The sequence below is a fragment of the Chrysochloris asiatica genome, unplaced genomic scaffold (genome assembly GCF_000296735.1).
Source record: "Chrysochloris asiatica unplaced genomic scaffold, ChrAsi1.0 scaffold00098, whole genome shotgun sequence".
Taxonomy (NCBI): domain Eukaryota; kingdom Metazoa; phylum Chordata; class Mammalia; order Afrosoricida; family Chrysochloridae; genus Chrysochloris; species Chrysochloris asiatica.
In genome coordinates, this window is record NW_006408616.1 from 1,674,617 (window position 1) to 1,685,264 (window position 10,648).

At 35.3% G+C, this 10,648-nt stretch overlaps 1 protein-coding gene across 7 annotated transcripts in view; it reads right to left on the reverse strand.

The window, feature by feature from the left end:
* The window catches only part of C2CD5 (C2 calcium-dependent domain containing 5), a 135,137-nt gene that overhangs the window by 27,991 nt on the left and 96,498 nt on the right, over window positions 1-10,648 (reverse strand). For all 7 annotated transcript variants that reach the window (XM_006866942.1, XM_006866943.1, XM_006866944.1 and 4 more), the window contains 7 exons: window positions 7,338-7,478; window positions 5,263-5,326; window positions 4,717-4,778; window positions 3,865-3,963; window positions 3,285-3,374; window positions 2,761-2,848; window positions 652-738 (listed from right to left, as the gene is read on the reverse strand). In XM_006866942.1, the coding sequence (XP_006867004.1) occupies window positions 652-738; window positions 2,761-2,848; window positions 3,285-3,374; window positions 3,865-3,963; window positions 4,717-4,778; window positions 5,263-5,326; window positions 7,338-7,478 (631 nt within the window). The remainder of the gene's footprint in view (window positions 1-651; window positions 739-2,760; window positions 2,849-3,284; window positions 3,375-3,864; window positions 3,964-4,716; window positions 4,779-5,262; window positions 5,327-7,337; window positions 7,479-10,648) is intronic.

Sequence of the window (10,648 nt, forward strand, 5' to 3'; positions counted from 1 at the left end):
AAGGCCAATTAAAGACTTTACAAATTAAAACGGGTAATAATTTTGCTTTTGGTATAATGGTAGTAACTTCTAAATACATAACAATGTTCCTCAGTCAGTCAAGATACACAAAAGCGAGGAAGCAAATTTCTTGTTTCGCATTCTCCTCTTTCCCACAAATCTCACTTGTGTATGAATGCATGAAGGGGTTTTAAAAAGTTCGTGGAAAAATGTAATAAAAAGAGAAGGAATTTTTTTCACAAACTTTTTGAAGTCCCCTGTGTGTGTGTCTCTTCTGGAAAAAAGTATTTCATTGTCTATGAAAAATCTAGAAATTTTTGTACAGGTTCAATTATTGCTGGAAAATAGTATAATAAATATAATACAAATACCAAATACACTGAATAGTTTATTTTGAGAAATTCAAATCTTTGAAAATAAAACTATAACACATTTTTGAGGTATGAGAATGGCATATAATATGGTAAATTACCTAAATAATTTATGGTGAATTTACTTGAAAAATTAAAATAGAAAGAGCACGACTTTCTACCCGTTGTAAACATGAAGAAACATACAATGAGGTAATGAAGGATCAGATTTTCATCTCTAGATTAAGTCAGACTGCCTATAATGAGGACCCAGTGTTTTAATTTCCCTTACTTAACTAACCTTTAGCTGGTGGGAAAGGATGAGGAGGAAGTGAATCTGAACAGAGTTCCAAGGGAAACTGAAGAAGTTCTTCATTGTCTGTAGAAGCTTAAAAGGCAAAAAAACAAACAAAAAAACCCCAGTTATTTTATGATCTATTTATTAATTAGGAGTACGGTGGATCTATAGGATAAGCACTGGATTTTGAACCACAAGGTCAGCAGTTCAAGGCCACCAGCTGCTCAGCAGAAGAAAGATGAGACTTTGTACTCCCACAAAGATTTACAGTCTTGGGAACCCTACAAAAGGTTACTATGAGTCAGAACTGACTCGACAGCACTGATCAACAATAAATTATTAACTAAAAACAAATTAAGAACCAAAGTACACTGCCATCAAGTTCAGGCCGACTCATAGTGACCCCATAGGATACAGTACAACTGCTCTATAGGGGATCCACCGCTGCAAATCTTTACAGAAGCAGCCTGAAGTTTCTTTCTCTTGCATAGCAGCTGGTGAGTCTGAACTGTTGACCTATCAATTAACGGCTAACTGCTTTAACCACTGTGCCAGCTAGACTCCTTATATGAGAAGTCTTCAAAAAGTTCATGAAAAAATTCCATTATTTTTTAATTCTATTTTCTCATAAACTTTTTGAAGCCCCTTTGTATACCTTCTCCTCTATAAATGTTATTCCTTGATTTATTCTGGTTATCTTCTCCTTGGTTTCTCCCATGGGAACCCTACATCTAAAAGTGGTGCTATCATCACTACTAGTACTGTTACAAGATTTTAAAAGTATTACTACCTGTAATCACTTTGCACAGTGCCTTACAAATGCTAAGCCCTCAATAATCATTACTATGGATGGAGTCCCGGGGTGTGCAAACAGTGAACACTCTCAGCTACTAATCAAAGATAGGAAGCTAAAGTCCACATACAGATGCCTTGGAAGAAAGACCTAGAGAACAGTTTCCGAAAATTCAGCCACTAAGAATCATAGGAGCACAGGTCTACTCTGACACACATGATATCACCTATGTGTTTGGAGCTGAAGGTGGAATCAACTAGAGAGGGCAAGTGGTTTATAACATTTTTTAAAAAATTAATCTTATACATTGTATCTGATTAGCTCTATGATAGTCAGACCAGTTATTAACTATCTTCTTTGTTAAATAAACACGTATTTTAATTCATCTAGCTGACAGTCACTCAATGCTCAGATCTTATTAATGCCATACTTATAAAATGTAATCAACTTTTAAAATTTTAGACTAAGACCTACTAATTGTGAATGCTTCACTCAGCCAATAAGTCATTTAAATTTTAGAAAGTATAGTATTTCTCCCATTTTTTTCAGAACACCTATCTGGTTTCTAATAATTAGGGTTTCTTTGGAATATATGACTCCTTAATTCTAAACTTTACTGCTTTATGGACAAATTTGAGACCCTATGAAGGCACACAATTTGGGTTACTATAACAGCGAACTCTCAGATGCCTTGAGAACTTCCTTCAAGATTCTACGACAGAAGCCCCTGAATTATTGCAGAATCACACCTACTCCTCACTTGTTGACCATCTTATATATCATCCCACATTTAGCATTTATAACAACAGTAAAAAAAAAATCTGCTGTCCAACTATTTTGTGTATTAACCTCATACATCTGTCAGTAACATACGAAGTGTCAACTTGACTGGATCATGATTCTCAGTGGTTTGGCAGTTATGTAATGATGTAATTTAGGAGTCATGCAATAAAGCAGCAATCCTCCATTTTGTGATCTAAGTTAGTCACCCTCCATTTTCTCAATTTTCACAATAAATACCTGGTCTTTGGAACCTAACCATATCAACAAATAAGGAGTGAACGTAATTAAGTTAGGAAAACTACAGCAATATCGTCCTTAATACCAGTCAACCACCTATTTCTGTATTAAAAATAATGTCAGTCACATGTTTATCCATGAGCTATCACCTCAGTAGAAATGAAGAGAAAAAAAAAGGTTACTATCTCTTCAAGACACAAGTCATTTAGCTAATCTATCAGTCCTTTATATTTCATCACTGAATTGTAATTGTAACATAGTCAAACATGGAATGTACTTCTCATTCATCAAAGGTTTACCTCTTTGTAATGACTTTTCAACATGTGTTTTGGCGGTCTGTAAAGCTTGATTTTTGTCAAAAGTTATTGAAACTGCTGTGACTGTAACCTAGAATCACAGAAATAACAGGATTAGCAAAAATAAGCATCATCAAAATAAATTTCTCACAAATCTTTTTCAGTACCATGCAATAGTCTACAATTTGCTCAGTTGCTTTTCCTGGTTAAGATCTTCAAGGAGAGTCATACATAAACTCAGATCTTCAGATTATATATCTAAACTCAACCTAGATATTCCAGAAAGCACTCAAGAACATTCTCTAGCAAACATTTTCCAGAGAAATACATGCTGAAGCATAAATATCATTCCACCTTCAGGTGACTAGGGTTCAGACACAAGTAACACAAGTCAGCTTCAGGCTATTATGTTTAAAAATGTTTTGATGTAAAACATTTTGTATTTAAATGATGCAGTTACAGTAAAATGATTATATTAAAATGGATCAGATAAAAGCTTCTTTACTACTAGACTGAATCTTAATTACCTGAATTAATTCATCTTCTGGCAGAGATACTGTAAAATTTACATGGCAAAGGCAGCAGGGGATCATAGATCGTAGTTTAAAATACAGGCTCTGTACAATAAAAAATATGGGTACTGTTATTTTCTTATTATGTAAAAATTTGTAAAACCTAACTATTTTTAATTCACTTAATGTTATGGCAAACATAAAGCATTAAAATAAAACTGATCTATTGGATTTTGTCCTGTCGTACATTAAAATACATTTTTAATATTGAAATACACAATAAGATTTAATCACATTTAGCAAGATGTTGTCATAAATAAAAGAAAAAATGTTTATACATTGACTTACAAAATAAATTTTTTATTATATTCAAAGTTATAGTACAGCTTAAATTACATATATTTCATAGTATGATAGCGAACAGGGAGAGGACAACTTTAGCATTTCCCTGGATGATCTGCTTAAGGATGTATAAATAAAAACAGCTCAGCCCACAACTGTGGTAGGTATTCCAGACAACATATACACCTGCTTTTTAAATTTTCATGATAATTAGGAGATTTAACTAAATTTTAGCCAGTCAGAAGGTTCCTACCTTGAGCAAATTTTCACAGAGATCATTGAAGTTCTTATTAAGAGCTTGATTAGTCAGGTTCAGGCTACTTAATCTGATTACTCTTACTGATGTGAACATCTAATATGAAAAGATATAACAACATGTCATTCTGTCTTTAACTAAACACTGTAGTACTTGATTAAACTGCCAAAAAATAAACAATAATAAAAATTACCTTGGTATGAAAAAGGATAGCATTTAGTTACAATAAGGAGGGCAAATTTTTCATTTACTTGGATCCACAATTAACATCATTGAAAGCAGACGTCAGATAATCAAATGACATACTACTGCATTAGACAAATCTGTGCAAATAATCTCTTTAAAATGTTAAAAAAAAACCCAAAAAACAAGTATGTAACTTTGAGAACTGAGGCACACCTGGCCCAAGTCATGGTAGTTTCAATCGCCTTATATGCATTCAAAAGTTGGACAATGAATAAGGAAGACCAAAGAACAATTGATGCACTGCTAGAAAACAAATCTGTCTTGGAGAATTACAGTCAAAATGTTCCTTAGAAGTGAAGATGAAAAGACTTTGTCTCACTAACTTTGATTATCAGGAGAGACCAGTCATCATGCTTGGTAAACTAGAGGGTCAGTGAAAAAGAAGAGAACTGTCAATGAAATGGATTGACCAATGGATTGACCCAGTGGCTACAACAATGGGCTCAAACATATGCAGCATGGCCAGGCAGTGTTTCTTCTGCAAAACACAGGGCCGCTATGAGTTGAAAGCGACTTGACGGCACCAACAGCCACACAGATCAAAGAGAATCATGTATGTGTATCATGTGCTATTTGCCTTAAAACTAAGAATAAGAGGCTTACCTGTATTTCAGATGTCCAATTATTTATACCAGGCATAATTTCTGTATTACAACTATAAAAGCCTGCCAAAATAAATTTGAATTAAAATATGATAACATTTCATTTAAAAAAGATTTTCCAATTATTACATGAAGTGTTCCTTATATGATCATTTTATTCTTTTTCACTAGAACTATTTATTTAATTGGAGTGCTGATGGCACTAAAGGATAAGCAATTGACGCTAAATGCAAAGTCAGTTCAAACTCACCAGTCACTGCTCGGGAGAAAGAAGAGCCCATAAAGATTTACAGCCTCGGAAACCCTACACAGGGTGGCTATGAGTTGGAATTCACTCAACAGCAGTGGGTTTGGGTTTTTTTTCCTTTGTTATAGGTAATCTACAAATTTTACTGATGAACATAAAAGGATGAAAATTCTATTTCACTTAAATCTAATGCTAATACTTAAGTGTGTTTTCCAGTCTTGGAATAACAAAGTGTAAGACAGCATGTGACTCTGCTAGTTTCATCTCAAAAACATGAATCACTCATTGTTTTCTACTCACCTGAAGGTGGAGGAACATCAGTCAGTAGAGAATGTACATCTTCCATTGCATCTGTGTCATCAATCTGAAAATAAAATAAGAAGACTGAAACTAGTAAAAACTACCTGCCTTGAGCATAATGCTCTTTCAAGAACTTGTTTTGTATGGAATCCAAGTAACAGCAGCAATTTCTATCTAAACATTACACAGAAACCATAGCAGGCAGTGAGTTCATGTTAATGGTGGAGGAACACCCGAAGAAGTAGTTGAACTGCTGTATGTTTTGCTGTCTATATTTACAACAGCAAAATAAAATAAAAATAATAGCTAGCATGCAAGAAGTCCTGGTTTGGCACTGTAGGATAAAGCAATGGACCACAAGGTCAGTGGTTCAAAGTCACCAGCCGCTCCCTGGAAACCTTATACAGGGTCACTATGAGTCAGAATCAACTTAACAATCAACAAAAGTACGTAAGTGGTGGTGGTGGTGGTTATGTGCCATGGAAGTATGTAAGTAGTAAATGTAAAATCACTTCAGATTTTTAAAAATACTTTTTTTAACTGTCCTAAATAGAAAACCCAAGAGTTAAGGAGTAGACCCTTTCTTCCCTAAGGTGAGATATTTAACTTGAAAATTTTTTTCTCATTTTCTCAATGTACTAATTATAAATACTTATTGTTGTTAAATGCCATCAAGTTGGTTTGGACCCATAGTGACCCTGTGTAGGGTTTCCGAGGAGCGGCTGGTGGGTTTGAACCACCAGCCTAGTGGTTCAAACTGACCTTGCAGCCAGCACATTATCCTGCAGTGCCACACCTTTATAATTATATAAATACTTGTGCAAATACTACAAAATGGAATACTTTATATACTGAAGAATATTAAGCCAAAAAAAGGGGGGGGGGGAAACTTTCTAATTTTCTTATAAAACATGTTTCAAATGAATTGCCATCTCTATTTTTCATATTTAAATTAATACAGTATAATTAAAAAACACATTTTTAAAATGAAACACAGAAGAGTTTTAATCATAAATCTAAAGGCAGACTTAAAAGAGTAAGTCAAGATACCATTTTTTCTACAGCACAACATTCCATTGCAAATAATAAAGAGTACAAATACCCAGTATGATATATACTCATTCCCACTATTCCCCAAAACACTCCTCACTCAGGATCTCACTATTTCTGCAACTACAATGCCCTCTTTTCTCCTTCTCTTACTGAATCTGCCCTTCCTCTCAGTCTCCTGCCCAAATTCAACTAGGTGTGGCATTATAGGATAAGCACTTGACCTCAACGTGATTTTGAAATGCAAGGTTGGTGGTTCAAGCTCACCAGCCACTCAACGAAAACTCCATACAGGGTCTCCATACGTCAGAACCAACTCGACAGCACTTTACAATATAGCACTCCAGGATCAGACAATTCAATAGTACTCTAGCTCAGCATTTTTTCAAGTGTCAGCTAATGCTTAGAATTGTTTGGGCCATGCTTTCATTATTAAAAGATTTTCTATTTCTTACAAACTAACCATTCTATTGGGGGAGTTGGCAGGGCCAGATTTGAGAGTGAAAGGGCTCCAACCAAAAACTTTTTGTGCCTCAATATATCTCTAGAACATTACTAAACTGTTCTGAGTATATTTTATATCCTGAAAGTTCGCTTAAGTCTTCTGAAAGCAGTGAGAAAATGTTTTACTCAGAATTCACAATGCTCATAAAAATATAATAATTATAATAAAATACTGTAACACATAAAGCAGCTAAGTGAAAAAACACATTAGTTTTTTAAATGCATTCAAGTTTAGGGGAAAAAATACTCTAATAGTTTAATTCTATTTAAATTATAATTGAATCCATGTAATAGTTTTACCAGAACTATGTACATTATTATATCAGTTGCCTAGTGTTGAACAAAAAATGTATTACTAAAGCTCTGATTTTTAAAATTTGTTATAATTACTACAAAACTTATATATTTGATATTTATACCAGTTGTAATGATACAAACTATCCTATCCATTTGCAATCTGCTTCTAAACGTACATTTCTTATCTCCAAAAAACATTTAGAATTAGTGCAATGCAATATTACCTCCAAAACAAAAGCATCCTTTTTTCCATGTGAAAGGTCTAATTCTGTAACTTCATCAGAGCTTTCTGATTGAGATCTTAAAAGTCTTGAGCGCTGCCTGGGTTCTGGAATGGGAGATCCTATAATCTCTTCGGACATCTCCTAAAAGAAATGTAATTCTTTATATTATACAAAATAGTCTTTTTCAATTTGGTTTTAAAATTTTTAATTAGACATCCAATAACAACAACAAAAAAATTAAGACAATTACTTCTATGTGGTGGGGGAATCTGTAAAACATATTTCAAGAAGCTAATCTTAAAAGTACAATATTTCTGACTAATAAAATAACTATATTTCTTTTACTGGATAAAATTGTTTGGGTCTGGGTGCATAGTGTTAGCGTAGTGGTTACAAATCGGGCTGTGTGTGAACCACAAGGTCAGCAGTTCGAAACTACCAGATGTTCTACTGGAGAACGATGAGGCTTTCTGCTCCCGTAAAGATTTACAGCCTCGGAAACCCTGTACAGGGTCGCTATGAGTCGGAACCGACTCCACGGCACATAACAACATATTTCTTTAATCTGTGACAGCAGCCTATGATACACTAAATTTTTAAATGTGTCATAGATACTGGAAGATAACACTGACATCTAGTGTACACAGAAGGTACTACGCTGGGAAAGGAATTGGTATTTCTTCTTCATCAGCACTGTTAGCTGTTCAGTGCCATGGAGTTGAGTCTGTCTGACTCAGTGACCCTGTATATGGTTTCCAAGGAGCAGCTGATAGGTTTGAACTGCCAACCCTGTGGTTTGCAGTTCATTGCTGAATCTATAGCACCATACCAGATCACACAGACTGTAAGATTTAAAGATTTATGTTCCCAAATAGGATTCTGATCTTTTAGGTCTTGTCTTCCTGATAGGCAATTTATTTTTCAGAGCTCTGCATAGTTAAATAGGACTGCTGGTGTGGCACTGTAGGATAACCACTTGAGTGCTAACCACCAAGATGGGTGTCCAAACACATCAGCTACTCCTCAGAAACCCTATGAAGGATCACTGTGAATACAACCCAACTTGACGGCACTTAATAATAACCTCACATAGGTAAATAAGGAGCACTGGTAGTGTAGTGGATTATGAGCTGGGCTGCTAACCCCAAGGTCAGCAGTTTGAATCTACCAGTCGCTTCTCAGGAGAAACACGAGGCATTCTGCTCTCATAAAGATTTACAACCTTCAGAACCACCTACAGAGTTGCTATGAATTGGAACCAGTTTGGTGACACACAATTGCCACCATCGCAGTTAAGCATGGCATATAATATACATATGAGGGAGCTAAAAATAACACGGAAAACTCCATGATCTTTTAATTCCATTTTTCCACAAACTTTTTGAAGCCCCCTCACAAATCTGTATGTATTATCTATACATACAAATATGCATATATTTGCTGTATTATTTATTACGCTTATAAAATTTAAAAGCCAACCAGGTACCATCCAGTCCATTTCAACTCATGGTGACCCACGCATGTCAGAGTCGTACTATGCTCCACAGGGTTTTCAAAGGATTTTGCAGAAGCAGATCACCAGGTCATTTTGCTTAGGCACCTCCACCAGGTAGACTTCAACTTCTAATCTTTTGTTTAGCAGCTGAGGGCATTAATCATTTGCACCACCCAAAGACTCGAAAATAAACTTCCTGGTGTGGCGCTGTGGGTTATTGCGCTGGACTGCAACATCAGTTTGAACCACAAGGTTGGGCAGTTCAAGTTCATCAGTCACTCCTTGGAAACCCTATACAGGGTTGCTATGGGTCAGAACCAACTTGACATCACTTAACAGTAACAAATGCAGTAATAATCTTTTTGAGGTCTAATTCCCTATGGGTTAATTGTTACTTTACTATTTTTTAGTGCTGTCGAGACTGTTCCCACTCATTGTGACCCTGTATAGGGTTTCCAAGGAGCAGCTGGTAAGCTTGAACCACCAGACTTGTGGTTCAAATGGATCTTGCAATCCAGCGTATTAACCCCATAGCACCACATAAGCAGAGACTGTTGTTGTTTAGTGCTGTTGAGTAGTTTCCGACCCATAGCAACCCTGTATAGGGTTTCCAAGGAGAAGCTGGTGAGCTTAAACTGCTGACCTTGCAGTTCAAACAGCTTGCAATCTGGTGCATGAACCCACAGTGCCACAGAGAAGACTACAAGTTCTAAATTTCTTTTGACCACAAGAGAATGTAAGTGCAAACACAAACTAAAGCCTACGCTACTGCTACACAGCTATCTTTAATAAACAAAGACATTACATGGGAAAATTATTCAAAGAAAGTTTTCCAAAGTTCACTGCTTGTACATAGTTTACTTAAAAAATTACCAAGCATTACAGTTTTATAACATGATCTATGGGGTACTTGCATATCCATATGCACTCCAAAGTAATCTACCTTATATAAATTTGACAGGGTCACTATGGGTCAGAACCGACTCAAAGGTACTTAACAACAACAACAACAAATATAAATTTGACAGAGTGAGCACAATTCAGAGTTCAGAATGAGGTAAAAAAAAAACAATACATAAGTGAGGAATATTGACTCTTGGTGATTTGAAATTCTGTCAGGCTTCTGGTTCAGTATACCATGGATCTAATAAATATACTTATTTGGTATTTATCTTTGATTTATTAAGTTTCATAACTGTTACTACTATTCTGAAGTACTGTACCTCATTTTTATACCTTTGGTTCATTGAATTGTCTTCTTAAATATGATTAAGTGACACTACACTTCTGTATTAGAAAGATGCTTCCATGGATTGAGAAAAAACACAAAAAATAGCATGTACACCATCTGGGCCCATCTTTCAAGCAAAAGCAATGATCTAATCTACATTATTAGGGTAGACATGCACTGCTTTACAAAACTGAAAGGATAAAACTGTACCATATTGTTTGAATCATAGTGACCCTATGCATAGCAGAATGAAACACTGCCTGGTCCTGAACCATCCTTATAATTGTTGCTCCCATTGTGTTGATCCATCAAGTTAGCAGTCTTCCTCTTGTTCATTAACTATCCACTTTTCCAAACATTATGTCCTTCCTCTAAGAACTGGTACCTCCTAAAAAACATGTCCAAAATATAAGAGACAAAGTCTTGTGATCCTTGCTTCGAAGGAGCATTCTGGCTAAACTTCTTACAACACAGACTTTTTTGTTCTTCAAGCAGTCCATGATGCTTTCAATATTCTTCTCCAATACCATAGTATAAATACATATATTTTTCTACTGTCTTCCTTATTCACTGTCTAATTTTCAC